At 47.3% G+C, this 17,204-nt stretch overlaps 6 protein-coding genes across 6 annotated transcripts; 4 read left to right on the top strand and 2 right to left on the bottom strand.

Moving 5' to 3' along the window:
* Positions 1–234: 234 nt before the first annotated feature.
* Positions 235–1,576, top strand: ABOM_003830 (uncharacterized protein; the record flags this gene model as incomplete). Its single annotated transcript, XM_022530960.1, has 4 exons — positions 235–562; positions 619–881; positions 948–1,399; positions 1,459–1,576. 4 exons carry the CDS (start codon positions 235–237, stop codon positions 1,574–1,576), a joined length of 1,161 nt encoding a protein of 386 aa, XP_022391047.1.
* Positions 1,577–1,987: 411 nt separating this feature from the next.
* On the bottom strand, positions 1,988–3,346 carry ABOM_003829 (uncharacterized protein; the record flags this gene model as incomplete). The annotated part of the gene is made up of 1 exon (XM_022530959.1): positions 1,988–3,346. The coding sequence occupies one exon, from the start codon at positions 3,344–3,346 to the stop codon at positions 1,988–1,990; it is 1,359 nt and encodes a 452-aa protein (XP_022391002.1).
* A 1,915-nt stretch (positions 3,347–5,261) lies between these two features.
* Positions 5,262–7,028, bottom strand: ABOM_003828 (fungal specific transcription factor domain-containing protein; the record flags this gene model as incomplete). Its single annotated transcript, XM_022530958.1, has 4 exons — positions 5,262–5,315; positions 5,366–5,440; positions 5,500–5,741; positions 5,795–7,028. The coding sequence occupies 4 exons, from the start codon at positions 7,026–7,028 to the stop codon at positions 5,262–5,264; spliced, it is 1,605 nt and encodes a 534-aa protein (XP_022391001.1).
* Positions 7,029–8,129: 1,101 nt separating this feature from the next.
* ABOM_003827 (MFS transporter) lies at positions 8,130–9,993 on the top strand (the record flags this gene model as incomplete). The annotated part of the gene is made up of 8 exons (XM_022530957.1): positions 8,130–8,305; positions 8,363–8,425; positions 8,481–8,595; positions 8,645–8,962; positions 9,019–9,354; positions 9,420–9,744; positions 9,807–9,829; positions 9,889–9,993. The coding sequence occupies 8 exons, from the start codon at positions 8,130–8,132 to the stop codon at positions 9,991–9,993; spliced, it is 1,461 nt and encodes a 486-aa protein (XP_022391085.1).
* Positions 9,994–10,587: 594 nt separating this feature from the next.
* Positions 10,588–11,046, top strand: ABOM_003826 (GNAT family N-acetyltransferase; the record flags this gene model as incomplete). The annotated part of the gene is made up of 1 exon (XM_022530956.1): positions 10,588–11,046. The coding sequence occupies one exon, from the start codon at positions 10,588–10,590 to the stop codon at positions 11,044–11,046; it is 459 nt and encodes a 152-aa protein (XP_022391084.1).
* Positions 11,047–12,155: 1,109 nt separating this feature from the next.
* On the top strand, positions 12,156–16,697 carry ABOM_003825 (uncharacterized protein; the record flags this gene model as incomplete). Its single annotated transcript, XM_022530955.1, has 3 exons — positions 12,156–12,803; positions 12,865–14,036; positions 14,090–16,697. The coding sequence occupies 3 exons, from the start codon at positions 12,156–12,158 to the stop codon at positions 16,695–16,697; spliced, it is 4,428 nt and encodes a 1,475-aa protein (XP_022391083.1).
* Positions 16,698–17,204: the final 507 nt, after the last annotated feature.

Genomic DNA, 17,204 nt, shown 5'->3' with positions numbered 1-17,204 from the left:
GGGCTAAATTTACAATCTCCGACAGAATCAGCTGTCAAGACGAGAAAGTTAATACAGTACTAAAACTAATAGCGGACTAAAATCAAAGGTACTGTGCATAAAATATGTAGGTTGGGTTCATAGTTCTCGCCTCCCTAGCTCAGGGATGAGAATGATAAGAGAAAACGCACACTGTTTCCATCTACTCGTACGACAGAATCTCTATCTGAACCATTCCTGGGAATTGCAACCACTATGGCCGTTCTACATTCGTTCCTTTCCCCTGTGTTACTGCTTGCAGCATGGGCAAATACTTGGCCCTTCGCTCTTGCCCAGGCTCGCGGACCTAGAGATATAAAAAATATGTTTCAGGTTAGCTTCAATCCTGATGTGGCAGGGAACTGTGCTGGCCGAGAGAATGATTTCTCACAGATCATTGAGGATGCCTACATCTTATCAAAGGCTGGTATTCGGGCAGTCTCGGATTCCATGGACAAGGATTCAAAGACACGATCCGAGGCGGACAGACTGGTGAGAGCAATCTTTCAAGACCCGTCTGATGAGGAACGGGGGAAGATTACAAGTAAGCTAAACGGATTGCGAGTAACACAAAGGATGGGTACTGACAAGTTACTCGAGGGAGGTTCAAGTTTGTCAGGAACTTCTTCCAAGAGGAGAGCACGATTCTCCACGGTGCATCTAAGAACAAACCGTACCTGTTCTGCAGCGATTCGTGGAGAATCCGTGAGGATATGAGTAGCCAAATGAAGGACGCGGAGGGCAACCTCATGAAAGATGAAAAAGGCTCCCCATACCTGATCAAAGACGACAAGAGGATGAAGTCGCGCCAGAAGGCGGCAATGAGGGAATTGGGAGCATCTAAAGCAAAATATGTCTTTCCGGTATATCCCTCCTACAGGATGTTGAAAGCGCCGCCTGCCCAAAATTTGCTGACAAGGGGTCTGTAGTACTGGTGCGATGGCCTCAAAGCCTACATGTTTGACAAAGCTTTCGGCAACGACCCTACGCAAGGCCCCTGCAGCTCTGGTGAAAAGATTCTTGGATACACGGTCTGGGAATCAAAAGTGGGCATTGGCGCTGTCGTGCTCTGCAATGAGGCCTTCGTCGGTGGCAGATTACGTTCGGTTAAGGTTGACCCCTTCGACGACAGTGTTTTTGCCAAGGGCAACAAGCCTCCCCTAAAGAAAACGGCCATTAAGACGGTGTCACCCATGGCGACAACCTTCTACCACGAGCTTTTCCATCTCCTGTTTGCAACGGCAATGGATCCCGAGAATGGTGAGGAGTATCAATTCAAGCGGATGACTGGCAAGGAGGCGCGTGTGGGGACCAAAGGGACGCAGGAGACTTTTTCCAAGGAACAAGCTATCCAAAACCCGCACAGCTATGTTTATACTAGGTATGGACGCCCTCCTTGCTTGAACAAACCCTCGGCTGATGTTAATAATACGCGTTTAGCATTGCGTACGACTATACGCAAAACGAGAAATATACCGGCAAGGATTCAAACGATTCTGGGAAGGATAAAACATACCCTATTGAATTTTACACTGGCTGGGCTACATACAATGCATGAGCTACTTCCATCCAATGCATCGCGGCTTTCGAAGCATTGTCTATTGTTTCTGATGTCAACTGCCCCCAGGAAAAACGGCTAGATACTACCCAACTTATCATGAACATCTTCGGCCCTTCCTTTGGCATTCCACCGTGATCCCCTCGACTCTGTATATATTAGTTTGGTTGTGCGTTGTATTATGGGATTTGTATGTATGCTCAGTCAAGGCTTAACGTACCAATACCTACGTGTGATCATTATGGGAATGTTATAGTAAAGGGAATCCGCCAGAGTTTGCCCTGGCAATGACAGGTAGTTAGATAATTGCAGCATTGGTAATATTCGAAATGATACGAGTTAATATCCTTCTAATTTAGGTAGACTCATAATAACGGCGTCGAGAGTCGTAAAACTTAAGATCTTCCTCACTCAAAAAGCTATACCATCTTCGTAGATGTCGGATGCATCGACGCGAGCTTCGGTCGACCATAGTCCCATGTCAATCATTCTCTGCTCTTCCCAGATAGCGAAGCCATATTTGAGATACACGTTTGGCCATATATATTGACCCGGCCCAGCATTACGATTCATATTCATGCCCGTCCAGAATTGTACACCAATCGTTGCTCCATGGAGTGTTCGCCACTCCCCCCGGCTTGGAACTTCTCCAAAACCTTGAATAGGGAAAGGCGCTGGGGGTATGATCTCCGGGTCACTTGGAGGATTCTCCACGATTATGAGTCTGTCCTCAGGTATGCGAAAAAGGCAGCGCAGTCGTCCCCAACTCTCCGGTCCATCACTCTCGTCCCCATCGCTTTCGGACTCGTCACTCTCGAGTTCCTCGCTCTCTGACTCCTCACTCTCGGCTGGGGTCAGCAAGTCCTCTTCGTCCTCGGAGTCGGTATCCAAAGCTACTCTCGGATACAGAATTGGACTCGGCACTGAGCTGGTAAATGGCCTGGGTTCGGGGAGCTGTGGGTCCGAAGGACTCCAGCCTTGAATCACAGCCATTGGAGACGGAGGCGACTGACATGTCCAACTAAACTCAGAGCCCTCGGGGATCGTAGGCAGCTGAAGTGGTTTAGTCTGTTCAAGTCCATTTGACAATTCTTCCTCAGAGCCATCTGGATTAGTTTGCTCACAAATAAAGCGTAATGCAGTCATGGCCTGAGATCTTGCAGTCCCGGATAACACATGCTCGTAAAGACCTTGACTTTGCAGTCTTATAAGCTCTCTGGGAGACCAATTAAGATGTCCCTTCAGCCCTTGCAATTTGAGTTCACTGCAGAACAACACGCGCCAAAATGATAGAATGCTTCGTTGCTCCTCCGTCCACGTGGGAATTATGAACCCCACGGGGTATTCCCTTTGGCCGAGCGGACTAGCTAGGCACCGTCGAAGGCAACCTTCAATGCAGAGATGTGCCAAGACATGGACCCTGTGGGATAACGCCACAAAAGTCCGGAGCTGGTCTGGTGTTGCCATAATTCTCTTGCAGAGCAGGAATCGATCAGTCTGGGCGTCCTCAAAACTGTAATATGAATGTATGCCGGTGCGGAGAACGAGAACCTGTCGCATATACAGTCGCGTCTGAGCTGGGACAGTCAAGTTCAATACGGCATCCACTATCTCCGACGCCCTCGAATTGAAGACTGCTAACATCTGCGACGATGTAGTCAGCAGACTCCAGAGGGCGGAAATGTCCGGGCATCGCTGGAAGATCTCGTAGAGGAGCTCAGCCGGTAGCTGCGATAGGTAACATGGCCGGGTACTGCTGGAGGAATCCATTTTTGGATGGACAAAACCAAGTCGCTGGACTGACAAAAGTCGTGACTCAAAAGTGGGTTGTCTTCAGCGAAGCACACTATGATATGTGAATGAACGCGGCCTTGCCCCTCATGTCCTGGGTGTGCTCCTTGCGTGCTTCCCTCTGACTAGTTCGTAGCTGTGGCGGAAGTCGTCGGAGGCCATGATGGATGTCCAGGGTTCGCCCCACTTGGCAATCTCTGGAGTTGTACGCAGTAACGCACTTGTATATGACACTAGTATTACTGGGATAGTTATGAGTCACAGGTACTACCGTAAACACTAGTAAGCCAGTATGCAACCGTGCTCCCGGTTATCCTACAATATCCTACAGTCTCAAGCTCCTTTCGCCCAAGACCGGCACGATCTACTCCGTACTAGGAGAAGTCTCATCACCTCTTACCAATGCTCGACTGCCTTTGGCTAAACCCTTCCTAAACATCCGACCTTGTTGACTTGTTAAGATTGGCCTTCGATATCACCCCATCTACTCCAACATCAGCCTAATGCTGCGCCTTTCTCGGTCCCACCCTCTCTGCTCCCACTGTTGTTGTCGTCTCCCATGTACTAATTGTATGGTTCATGTCCCCGAGCGAAACCAGAATCTCAGACACGCCGAAGAATTCTCAGGCTACCGCTCGACATGACATGGCCTAATGTATTCGAGGGCGATGTAACGGTCCCTTGTCATTCCGATCTCTCGCTTCCATGAGACCTTGTCCCGGACATCCTCATCAGCATATGGCGATTGGTGGATCTGTCAAACATATCAAGAGCAAACCAAGTGCCGCCGTTTGACTGCCGCCTTGTTCATCCTTCTCCTCGGATCAATTCGATCCTCCATAAGCAGTCTTGTTCCCCGTGGTGACGGTGGATGCACTCCATTGTGGAGACTTGGGGGTGTACGAGAAATGGCTTTGATGAGAGAAGAATGATGTTAGCGGATTTACCAGTACAATGTTGTTACCAGGCAAATACTCTAGTGTGTGCGATGTGTATATCGTATAGAGTGAATCCAATATTATATCCTGTTCCCAGTTACCCCTCTTACTCTTGTATTCTAACTTCATATATCCAGCTGCTGTTGAACCCTGGTAAAGTGCTATATCTTGTTCTATTTACCCGCTTTAGCTTCTCAAATTCATGCATCTGCCATCAAAAATGGCTCTCTCCTAGTTACTTTTATCTGCTCGCCCTCCCTGTATCGTCGGTACAGTACTAGGCCATTGTTTTTGTGGAAATTAATTACTGACAAGGGCCCTCTAGATGCATTAACTAGAACTCTCAGTGTCTAGAGGACCCACACTGAGGGTGGGGTGGGGTTCCACTAATCGTCGGCTAAGCTTTACTTAGTATAGTTAAGCAACCGATGTTGGAGGATGCTGGCTCTTATGTTACATCGTTTGACTCCGGGGTATGGAGTAGTTCGTGCAGCATTAGCTAGGTGGGTCTGTATCACTTGAAGCGCCATGGGGCTTTTTGTCTGGTGTTGTTAAGTAGTAAGGGGAAAATAAGGGATGCCAAGAAGGAGAACGAAGCCCCAACTTGGGCAGATGGCAGTTGAGTTTTCAAATTAACTATTTTAGAGTATCATTGCACCTCTAGTCCCAAGTCGCGGCAATTGCTTGCTAGCTGTTGATTCCCTCTTCACTTCACATAAGAAGATTCGGGGGTTGTATCAGGCGAAGCAGACTAGAGCTACTAATATCATTGGGGCTTGGTCATGAAGTGAGTGGGCTGTGGATATAAGATTAACAGCTATTACCCTGCGAATTAATATATTCGACTTCTACTTGTAATACAATATGACTATTCTGTAACAGCCCTGCACGTCTCACCACTATTATACTCATACAGGGTATTGAAATGAGCAAGAGACCATATTACCACGGACCGATCAGAACGGAATGTCCAGCGCGAATTCGGACATGAATAAATCAATATCGAAGACCTTTGCAAGTTAGCATATGCAATGCATGAAATTAGTCTCAGTCAGCTTACCATGTCCATGTCCGCAGACGAGAAGCTTTTAGGCGTCGGGGCAAATGTCTCCACGTTGAGCCCTGAAGGCAGACTCTGTTTGTGCCTAGGATCAGTACAGAATATAAATGGATGATCCTTTTCACGGAACTCACATCACTTGTTTCTTCCGACGAATTATGACAAGGTGGTGGCGAGACCGGAAACCCGAACCTTCCCAAGCATTCTTGTAATTGACCTGGAATATCGGTTTCTACACCCTTTGATTTCACGATAGCAAAGAGCAGTACAAGAAGTACCTGCTCCTCCATCTCATTTTGGTTTTGCTCCCGCCTCATTGAGAGTATATGAATGGTATCTTCGACCAATTTAGAATATTGCTGCACCAGGCAAAGGTCTAGAGCACCTTAGTTAAGCATTCTTTTGCGCAAGGGATTTATATCTGCTTACCTCTAGTTGGTGGTATGACACTTGTGTCAGGGTCATTGGGCAGTGCCACCTTCAACGTCAAGCATAAGCAGATAACAGAGGTCAGGATGTCATTTCGATGCCAACGCCCAAGAATGAATCGCTGTACGGGAGAGAGGTCAGGGTGCTGGTAGAGGCTGAGAATTGAGCGACAAGTGTCCAGAACTTGTTCCTTAGGATGAAGGTCTGATTCAAAAAGATCTGTTAATTTGTAATGAAGAAATGCGCTGTGGTGAGTGAGACATAACATAGCGTGCTGACGCTGATCATACGTGCCTTGGTCAAAGAATTGACCATTTGATAGCCCGGGTGGGGCTTTTGAAAGAAGTCGATTGCGTAGACCACAGGATGCGCAGTGCTCTCCCGGCAATTCCGCTAGTCCAATCCCACTGTACTTTGAACCGACCAAGCGCAGGCGGAGTCCTAACGATTCTGATAATGCATGTTGGAACGATGTATCGGTGGCAGATACCTTAAAATCAGGCGTTGGTAAACGTGTCATGTTAGCTGATAGATCTCGATCGTTGATGTCTAATGGGCGGCGTATATTGTATTGGGCTTGAAGAAATGCCTCTTGCACGCTCGCATGTCTTGAAACATGTAGATACAACTCTAGGGCTGTTGTCCACAATCTCCTGCGCATCTCGGCATCAAAGATGGACATACTGCCGCCGACTAATTCTGACTCCCGATGAAACCCCATGATAAGGCAGGTTTGTATCAGTTGTCCCGCCAGCTTCCAGGCAACTGTTGCCTTTGACCCATCAGCGATGCGAGCCACGACAAGCAAGCATTGTGTTTGAACATGATCAAGGGACGGTCGGCCCTCTGACGATCTGCAGTGTGAGAACAGCTCAGCCAGCTGTAAACCCTGAGATTCTATGTATTGCAGCCATTCTGGGGAGGCGTCATTTGAAATGCTTTCAGGATCGGGGTGCGCGAGCAGCCCGAGTCGAAGAATGATGACTAAATTTGCGACCCAGGAAAGGCTCAATGACCCCGGAGAGCGCCAAAAGACTTCAAACTCCTCTTTGAAAGATGAAATGTGGATCACACGGTGTATATTCTCGAAGTTCTCAAAGTAGGCATCCAGCAGAGCGCTGGCAACTGTCTTCGAAGGGATAATAGCACGAAGCGCGGTGTCGAGTGATAATGATGGGACTAATGATGATAACGGTTCTAGTTTCTGCTTCTTGGCACGTTCCCGGATGCGCATGAACACTTGATTAATCATATAGCAAATGGGATGGCTGTTAGGTCGATTCCGGAGCAAGTAGATTTCTGGGAACTGAGTGTGATTGAGTGAATCTCTTAGTGACGTTCTCACTTCTTGCAAACTAATCTATCCTCATCATACTCACTAGATAAATTAAGCCCGTCCAATGTCGGCTGGATACAAATTCAGTCTTACGCCCATTCTTCCCTCTTAAATAGCCTTCTGCCTCGAATATCTTGGGGATGTTGATGGGCACATTAGTAGAAGATGCTGCAATGCCAGTGTTTGCTGCAGGGTACTGTGGTTGGGGGTGTGTAGAATCCCTTTGCGGCAGTGGATCAGTGGTATTCTGGCTGGACTGTAGCCGACTCAGGACTGGCAGGTAGGTGTTCAGAAGGCTTTCCAGTCTGTGGACACGTGCAGTCAAGTCCTCCTGTGCGCGAGCGAGACTCGTCGGGTTTGGCAAAGGCAATTCTTGTGACACTAACGAGACTGCTGAGGGAAACGATGCATTCTTTTCACTTGCCCCCCTCTGCTGTTGGGTCGTGGGCGTATCCAAGTCGTCTATGTAGTGGCATGAACATTTATTCTTCGTACATTCCCCACACGGAAGTCTGCGGTCGCAGCGAGACCTGCGCCGCCGACATTCAGCGCATGAGTTAATTTGGCGCCGTCTTTTCTTCCTTGGTGGAGCGTCGGCTTGTCCAGACTGTCGGCTTTTTGACGGAGACCTTTCAGACTCGGGCAATCTATGTTGAGAGGCAGACTCGCTCATGATTATAAGATGCAACAGCGCTTCAGCTTGTAATTCCACCCTTCCGAGAGGGAACTAAACCATACCTCTTGGAAAAGGTGCTGGAGTGAGTCGAGGCACAAAAGGCGGCGAGGTCGTATATACGCAGCTGAACCCGGCGGTCGTAGTGCCGCCGAAATTACGGCGTAAATACGGGACCATGCCTCCTGCAAGCTGATAGGCTGCCGCTTTCCTATACTATAAATTGCAATGCCCTACATTCTCGTCCACGTTGACATATATGATTTTTTGTTTATATTTTAACGACAATACCCTTCCCTTCTTTACAAGAATTAACTCAACACACGATGCAAGGCCCTGAGGTCATGAAGACTGAAACTCGAACTGATGCCGAGGAAGGGGGCCTGTTAACTGCAGACGGAACCAAATCCGCATCATATACTCTCGAAGATTCGTTTCCAGAAAGCAACTTGGAGAAGGGTATAGTGGGTTGGGATGGCCAAAACGATCCCAAGAATCCCAGGTAGCTTAGCTTTCACCGCAGACCATGGATCGTAAACTGACCCGTCTCTAATGGTAGAAACTTTTCGAAGGGTCGAAAGTGGTCGATCCTGGGTTTTGTCAGTCTCATGTCTTTCCTTAGGTGAGAAACACGACTACACCTCCATTTTTGGCATTTTCTTCTAACTTCATCTCAGTCCCCTTGCATCATCCATGTTCGCACCGGGCGTTCAGTTCATGGATGCGTCCTTTCACAACGAATCCGAGGTCTTGAGCTCATTGGTCGTCAGCATCTACTTACTTGGCTACGTTGTTAGTGTCTCAGTTCGATCCGGGCTATTCCCTCGCTGATATAACATAGTTTGGTCCTCTTGTCCTTTCGCCGCTCAGTGAAATATACGGTCGACGCCCGGTTCTCTTCACCGCAAACTCAATATTCGTCGTTTGGCAGATCGGCTGTGCCAAAGCGCCGAGCTTGGCATCCCTCATTGTCTTCCGATTGTTGGCTGGCATAGGTGGCTCTGGATGTCTTACAATTGGGGGTGGCATTATAGGCGACCTCTTCGCCCCAACCGAACGCGGGGCAGCCATGGCTGCGTTTAGTATCGGACCCTTGGTAGGTCCCGTCATTGGTCCCATTGCAGGGGGGTTTTTATCTCAGCAGGTCAGCTGGAGATGGGTATGTCAAGCAAGCTTTACCCTTGTCCTATCAATGAAATACTAAAGCACTAGCAGGTTTTCTGGGTTTTACTCATCGCTTCAGGGACTGCGACGGTGGGCATCGAAGTCTTCAACACCGAAACCAACCCTGAAGTTATTATACAAAAGAAGGCAAAGCTCCTCGCCAAACAAACAAATAGGCCAGACCTCCGCAGCTGCTATGAGCAGGACGTATCTCTAACAAGTTTTGGGATCATCAAACGAGGCATCCTAGTCCCGATCACGCTACTCTTCGCCACCCCGATCAGCTTCATCCTGTCCCTTTATATGTCTCTCGTCTATGGACTGCTATACCTTCTCTTTACCACTATCACCGGCGTTTACGAGGTCACCTATGGCTGGTCACCTCAGGTATGCGGCCTGGCATATCTAGCATCGGCCTAGGATTTTTCGTTGGGCTCGGCGTTGTAGCAAAGTCCAACGACACGACAGTGGTGACCCTCACGCGTAACAATGGCGGGGTATATGAGCCCGAGATGCGTCTTGCTGCGTGTGGTATCTTCGCCTTGTTCATACCCATTTCATTTTTCTGGTACGGGTGGGCGGTTGAAAAGCATGCACATTGGGTCGTGCCTATTATTGGGATGATCCCGTTCGGTTTTGGCATGATTGGCGTCTTCATCCCTATCCAAACGTACATGGTTGACGCTTTTCACAAATATGCTGCTTCTGCCGTAGCTGCATTAACGGCTATGCGCTCATTGTTTGGGGCGTTCCTGCCCTTGGCTGGACCGCAAATGTGTAAGAGATTTCGTTTCTTCGTCTGCTTGGAAGCTGGAGAGGCTAATGGGATTCAATTGCAGACACAACGCTCGGGTATGGTTGGGTAAGTAGTGGCAAGTCTTAGGTCGCTGAGATTCCTTTGGATACTAATCTTTGGAGTAGGGAAACTCGCTTCTGGGGTTTATATCCGTGGCGCTGGTTCCAGTTCCATATTTGATATACAAGTTTGGTGGATATGTGAGAAAGAAGCACCCGTTGAATCTGTGAGTTCCTATGTTGAAGGGTGTATCACCTAAGATCTAGAGGAAGCAGGAAAGCAGACATGATTCTCACTATTCACAATGAGGACAGATCATCTTCGGGGAAGACAAGTGAAGGATCTATATAAAACGAAACAAGGCCGTAGAGTTTATCCAGACTAGGTTTAATTGGGTACAGTGGTGTTCTTATATTCATTCGAAATTGTCTCTGAAGTGGGATGAAAAAATAGATTTTTAATAAAAACATCCAATTCCTTGCATATCTAGCTGTCTGTAACCAGCTATTGGTATCCTACACTTTTTTGTCTGCGCGCCCGCCTTTGATAAGATGTGCTAGACAAGGGTCTGTAACAGTAACACACTAGAATATTCCGCGTAAACTCATTCGCTGACTAATCATTATCCATAACTCCCTGGAGGAAGTATTATAACACATAACTAGCTCTCACAAAAACCTATAAAACATTTAGAATATTCCAAAAGGCACGAAAACAGTCCTTCCTGCATCCTGCACTCTATTTGGCGGTCAAACTTTCTCCCCGCGCGCCACGCTTGTGTCCCACCCTACGCCAGTCCTCCAGAATCGAATCTCGCTTTCGAAATGCTCATCAAGATCGACGACATTAAATCCACTCCAGCCGTGCTTGCCTTGATTTCTTTGCATGTGGCCGAAATAAACCGCATGGTCGATTCCTGTGATGTTCTTGATGTTTCGAGCCTGCAGGCATCAAATGTCACTCTTTACTCTGCCTGGGAAGGCCATGAGCTGATGGGAATTGGAGCACTCAAGGAATTGTCACCAACACATGGCGAGGTGAAATCAATGAGGACAGTGGCAACACATTTTCGCAAAGGAGTTGGACGGGCTATCGTCGAGCATCTCATCAAGGTGGCGAAGGAAAGAGGATATGCCAGATTGAGTTTAGAGACCGGGGAAGGCGCTTCGTTTGAAAACGCAAGAGGTTTTTATACTAACATGGGCTTTAAGCTTTGTGATCCTTATGGACCTCTACCCCCATGCCCAGATAGTTCTTTCATGACTCTGAAGCTAGAAACCTGAAGTCGAAGTACCTACAAGCTTCAACGGGCGTCAGCAGCGAACACCGATCTGCAATGCTTATATGGTCGTGATGACATTCGCCCGGATTGCAGCATCCCGGCCAGAGACAGAAAAACACCCGTAGTTTTAAAGATTGGAACAAAATAGAAGGAAATCCTCCCCAACCATTGTCTCTTGTCTAATCATTCTAGGCTACGTCTTCCTCTTAGAGTTGGCCGGCCTTCTGAATAGGGCTTAATCTAGTAGATCTACTTGCCTAGTTTAAGCTTTCACTGAAATTTCTAATTAGATTTATATATTTAACTGGATAAAATAACTATTAATTAAACTGAATTAAATCTATTTACATTTTAATAGCAGATTTTCCTGGACTGTATTAATATAAATTCTGGCAGATTCGGGACAGGTGCAGATTGTTACATGAAAATCTGACCCGACGCCAACTCTACAAGTTCCTCCTGAAGACAAAGGCCGCATTTCTGTCCCCTCTCGCCCTTGAGGACTGAAGTTTACAGAAACTTAGGAGAGCCAGCGGCTATTCAATAGCGGGTTGGATTGAAATAGGAAAATCACTGCACCATTCCAGCGCAATATGAACTTACTAATGTTTATATAAGTTAAGACGCAGTTTTTCAAACAAGCAATGTTAATTGACTAGGATGTCACCAGCTAAAGCTGCGGCAGTTGCTTTTGGCAACTACCTATTAATCATATACAGTGTAGTTAAATAACCTGGACATATGACTAAATAGAGCTGCAAGAAACACAGCGTGTACCTGTGTGGCCATCAGTATTATATCTTGTAAATAACTGGTGGGGAAGTTTACCTTTCACCAGCTCTTCGTGCTTCACGAAGTGGCGTGGGCGCTAAATCTGCATAATCAGGGCTTCAGACACAACTGACGTGGCATATCTTCATTCGTTGTATATGGGGGAAGACACAAGGCTGAGTTGCCGGGAACTACATTGGGTCTTTGATCTTTCAACCCATCGCCTTCATGCGCTCTAGCAAACATTTCACAAGTAAACTTGAAATGTGAGCCGACCTTTTAATTCAAATCCTTACCTAGTTCCCTGGGCTGGCTTAGGCCTACCCCTCGCTTAACGAGATGCCTTCTAGGGGAGAATACACGGTGGGCTGGATCTGTAGCATTCGCAAAGAATACGTCGCTGCTCGAGCTTTTCTAGACGAGATACATGATGACATATGTGACCTTCCAATACAAGATAACAATACCTACACCCTGGGCAAGCTTGGAGCTCACCTTGTGGTCATAGCTCTTTTACCTGTTTATGGCCTATGCTCTGCTGCAAGCGCCGCAAAAGACATGTCGCATAGCTTCCACAATATTCAGATTCGCCTCTTGGTTGGTATTGGCGGAGGTGCGCCCAGTCCATGTCACGATGTCCGCTTAGGCGATGTTGTTGTCAGTACCCCTGAAAACAATACCGGTGGTGTGATCCAGCATGACTTCGGTAAAAGGATACAAAACGAAATCTTTGAAGATCAAGGCTTTTTGAATCAGCCACCGCATTGTCTGCTCTCGGCTGTGAATGGGCTCCGGGCCAAATACGATACTAAGGGCCATCGGCTCGAAGAATCTATCACCAGTGTCCTGAAGAGACACAAAAGATTACAAGAGGAGTACCAAAGACCGCATCCATGCACTGACAAGCTTTACAAATCGGATGTTGTCCGTGTCCAAGACGATCAAGTCGGCGGTACGGAATCAAACTCTACCTCGTTGATAGTGAAGGTATGTTTAGACTCATCGTCATTGCGTTTGATGTTTTGCGTGCGCTGAGAGTCAGGTCTAGCTTCTCTGGGATATCCTTCTACGCATATTACGCATTTTGCTCCACTTAGGGACAGACTCTGACGACAGCATGTCTAGTTTAGTCATGCGCCGTCAAAGAGCTGGAACGGAGGACAACCCCATGATCCACTATGGTGTCATTGCATCCGGAAACCAACTCATGAAGGATGCCGTATTACGTGATAAGTTCGCAGCAGCAAGGGGGGTTCTATGTTTCGAGATGGAAGCTGCGGGCTTGATGAACCACTTCCCTTGTTTGGTCATTCGGGGTATATGTGACTACGCGGACACGCATAAAAGTGATCAGTGGCAGGGTTATGCAGCAATGGCAGCAGCAGCTTATGCAAAAGACCTTTTATGTCATTTAGCGCCGCGGCGGATAGCAGCGTATAGGGATGCTGAGGGGGGTCAGGAAGACGACGCCATTCGTGAATGGCTTGCAGGGATTGACTATTCCAAGGTCCAGAAAGATTGCCTGGATCGATGGCAAAAGGGGACCGGTGGGTGGCTGATTAAGTCGGAAGAGTTTCAAAGATGGTTGGATGAGGACAACCAGATTCTTTTCTGCCCAGGCATTCCTGGTGCAGGAAAGACTTTCGCTGCCTCTTTCATCATTCATTACTTTTGCCAGACCTACCAGAGGGACCTGAACACGAATGTTGGCATCGCGTATGTATACTATGACTGGCAAAAGCCCCAGACATCGCGTCATGATCTGCTTTCAAGCCTTCTTTCACAACTGATTCGGCCTTCCATTCCGGAGTTTGTAAGAAGCTTTTACAAACAGCATAGAACCCGAAATACTCGCCCTTCATCGGACGATCTTATGGGTATCCTGGTGAAAGTCATCTGCGCGTACACAAGGACCTTCATTATCATTGACGCTCTAGATGAATGCGATGGTTCTGGCGGGTCACGATCAGAAGTTCTAGCAACATTGTTCAGTCTGCAGGATACAACTAGGGCGAACCTCTTTGTGACGTCTCGGCATATCCATGCCATAGAGACAGAATTTTACCAAAGAAGGAGTATTGTGCTCGAGATTCACGCTCGCGATGAAGATATCCGGAGATATCTCGATGGCCATGTAGCTCGACTACCAAAATTTGTTCTGGAGAAACCTGGGTTGGAAGAAAATATCAAATCGATGGTTATCAAAGCAGCTGATGGGATGTAAGAGTGTGCACGCATACCAGCACTTGGTAGTTTACTAACTCTTGGGTCAGGTTTCTCCTCGCATATCTTCATTTGCAGTCATTGGCGAATATGATAACAATCTCTGAAATCAAAAGGGCTTTAGAAATGCTACCTAAAGAATCCAGCACATACAAGGATGCATACGACAGAATTATGCACCGGATTAAACAGCAACCAACGAGCCACAGAGGACTAGCTACTCGGGTTCTTTCTTGGATATTTCGCGCACGGAGAGCATTGGGAATCATAGAGCTACAGCACGCCTTGGCTGTCACAGAAAACTCATCCACAATCGATTTAGATAATATCCCAACCATTGACGTGATAGTCGATGTTTGTGCTGGCTTGGTCACCGCTGACAAAAGCTGTGGAATAGTACGCCTGGTCCACTTTACAGCGCAGGAGTACATTGATCAATGTTGGACAGCATGGTTTCCTGATCCCAATTTGAATATCGTCAAGACTTGCGTGACATACTTGTCGTACGAACATTTTGAAAGGGGCCCGGCTACGACTTGGCAAGAGTACCAACAGCGACTAGAAGACAATCCCCTTTATGAGTATGTCGCGCAGTATTGGGGTTTCTATGCTAGAGAAGCCTATCACGAAGCTAGACAGTTTACATCATATCTCCTGCGGAATAACCCAGTGCTTGCCAGCGCAGCACAGGTTTTACTGGAAGAAAGATCTATTTTCCGTCCGCTGAGGAAGGTGGAAGGGGTCATCGGGTTGCATATCGCCGCATATTTTGGATTAAATCTTGAATTAATAGACCTTCTAAAGGGTACACCATGCGTCGCGACGGTGGATAGCTTTGGTCATACCGCTCTACATTGGGCAGTGATGGGAGGGCAGGCTCAGACGGTCGAAATTCTTCTTCATAAGGGGCTCGATGTGAATATGACAGATGCTGAGATGAGATCTGCGTTGCATTACACGGCAAGCAAAGGCAACGCTGCATTGACACACCTCCTATTAAGGAACGGTGCACGTACCGAAATACGAGATATAGATGGGCAGACGCCCTTACTGGCTGCAGCAGACAAGCTCAGTGTGGCCGCAACAAAAGAGTTATTAGATGCAGGGGCCTTTGTCAATGCCGTAGATACAATGAGTCGGAATGCATTACATTTGGTAGTGCTTGCTGCAAAGGATCAAAGCGCTCATCTAGCCGGCTTGCTCTTATCTTGGGGTATTGATGCTAGCTTGTGCGATGTTGAAAACATGACCCCGCTGCATTATGCAGTTGCAACAGGAAACCACCTAGTTGCAGACATACTTCTCCGGGCTGGTGTCGATATTAATACTGGCGTTGAGAGAAACCTTTGGACGATTAGTATGGAAACTGGGGAACGAACGTATCAAAAACATCAGCAAACTCACATTGCAGAAGAGAATGTTACCAACGCCGTTGGCCTCACACCGCTGCATTTTGCAGCTTGTAGTGGCCACTGTGCAATGACGGAATATCTCCTGGGCAAGGGTGCCAATCCAAACTCACAGTCTCATGACGGGGACACACCGTTGCATATTGCCCTGAATAGAGGCATTCCAGGAAGCAATTTGAGGGGATTGGCAAACGATGACGCATGGACGGACGACAGATGGCAAGTTGAGCTTAGTGCCAACTTCCTATCTGACTATGAAGGAGAGGAAGCACGCGAGATCTATCGATATATCGATGAACAGAGATTAGCGGTCCTTAATATCCTTCTTGCAAGAAGTGATATTGATGTGAATATCGCAAATACAGCACTAGAATCACCACTTCATAAAGTTCGCTATGGCGACATTGACTCGGGAGTGGTTGTTCAGTCACTACTTGAGAAGGGGGCTAATGCGTTTGCACGGAACTCGAAAGGACAAACAGCATTGCACCTCGCCTGTAAAGCAGGAAGTTCTACAAATGTCTGCAAGTTCCTTGACTGGGGTTGTTCCATTACCAACAAGGATTCGGAAGGCGTGACTGCTTTACATTACGCTGTGCACCAGAATAGATGTGACACCGTAAGAATAATCCTAAACAAGGACAGAGAGGGAGGCCGACAGCTATGTCTCGAAACAGACAGACAAGGTAGATCTTTACTCCATCACCATCTACAATCCCGTATCTGCTCCCTCGAGATGGTCACCATACTACTGAATCATGGTGCGAGAGTGGATGATCTTGACAAAAATGGAGACACCCCTCTAAGCTTATACCTGCAGACGTTTCACTTATCGTACCGGACAGAAATTTGCCTCTCTCTTCTGCAACAGGGAGCTGATGCACGCTGGACGAACTCAAAAGGAGAGAACTTGGCACACCTGGCAATGCGCAATTGGAAGGTGGAGGTCGAGCTTTTGAAGGTTTTGTCGGAACATGGTGTGAATTTGTCCGCGAAGGATAAGAGTGTCAAGAATATTTTACATCATGGAGCTATTCACGGCTCAGTGAGTAAGGATATTTGTGACTTCATTTTGCAAAACAACCTCATGAACTGGAATGAGAAAGACGAGAAAGGAATCACTCCATTTATGTATGTGCTGGAAGAGTCCAAGAAAACGCGGCATCGCTATCTCTTTGCGTCAGATAGATGGGAGCGTACAAGGGAGAATCTCAGTAACCTGGCGAGGGACAAAGGGTTGAAGCTGTAAGCAGAAGTGCAAGCAGGCCTCATTACCTATTCAGTGTGTTCAATATATATTGCGAAATACTATCCAAAAAAAAGAAAAAAAAAAAAAAAAAAACGTCTCGGCCATTGGGATTCTGTCCATTATTCCTCGCACGGCAAAGCCTTTGCTATCTATCTTGTGGAAGTTTTGTTTCCGGCAGCTAAAGCGCAACCTCGTAGTCATCGTCGTCGTGATACAACAGAATGATGTGGGCTCCGGCCTTAGCTGCTCTCACTTCAGTTTCCCCGTAGCAACTACCAAAGTATTAGACCCCAGTACGAAGTAGAGGTGTCTGCCCATGGCTTTGGTCTGGGAGTTAATGTACGGGAGCGTCTAGTTGGAAGTTGATCATGTATGTGACCAAGTGCTCTCGGCTGCTTGCCACACTACTCATGACGAAAAAAAAAACTACGTTAATTGTACAATATCCCCCACAATCCCATGACATGATATACAACTTTCGCGATATCTGCATGTAGCAGTATTCAC

The sequence above is a fragment of the Aspergillus bombycis genome (genome assembly GCF_001792695.1).
Source record: "Aspergillus bombycis strain NRRL26010 chromosome Unknown contig00024, whole genome shotgun sequence".
In the NCBI taxonomy this organism is placed as follows: domain Eukaryota; kingdom Fungi; phylum Ascomycota; class Eurotiomycetes; order Eurotiales; family Aspergillaceae; genus Aspergillus; species Aspergillus bombycis.
This window is presented reverse-complemented; position numbering and strand designations above follow the sequence as displayed.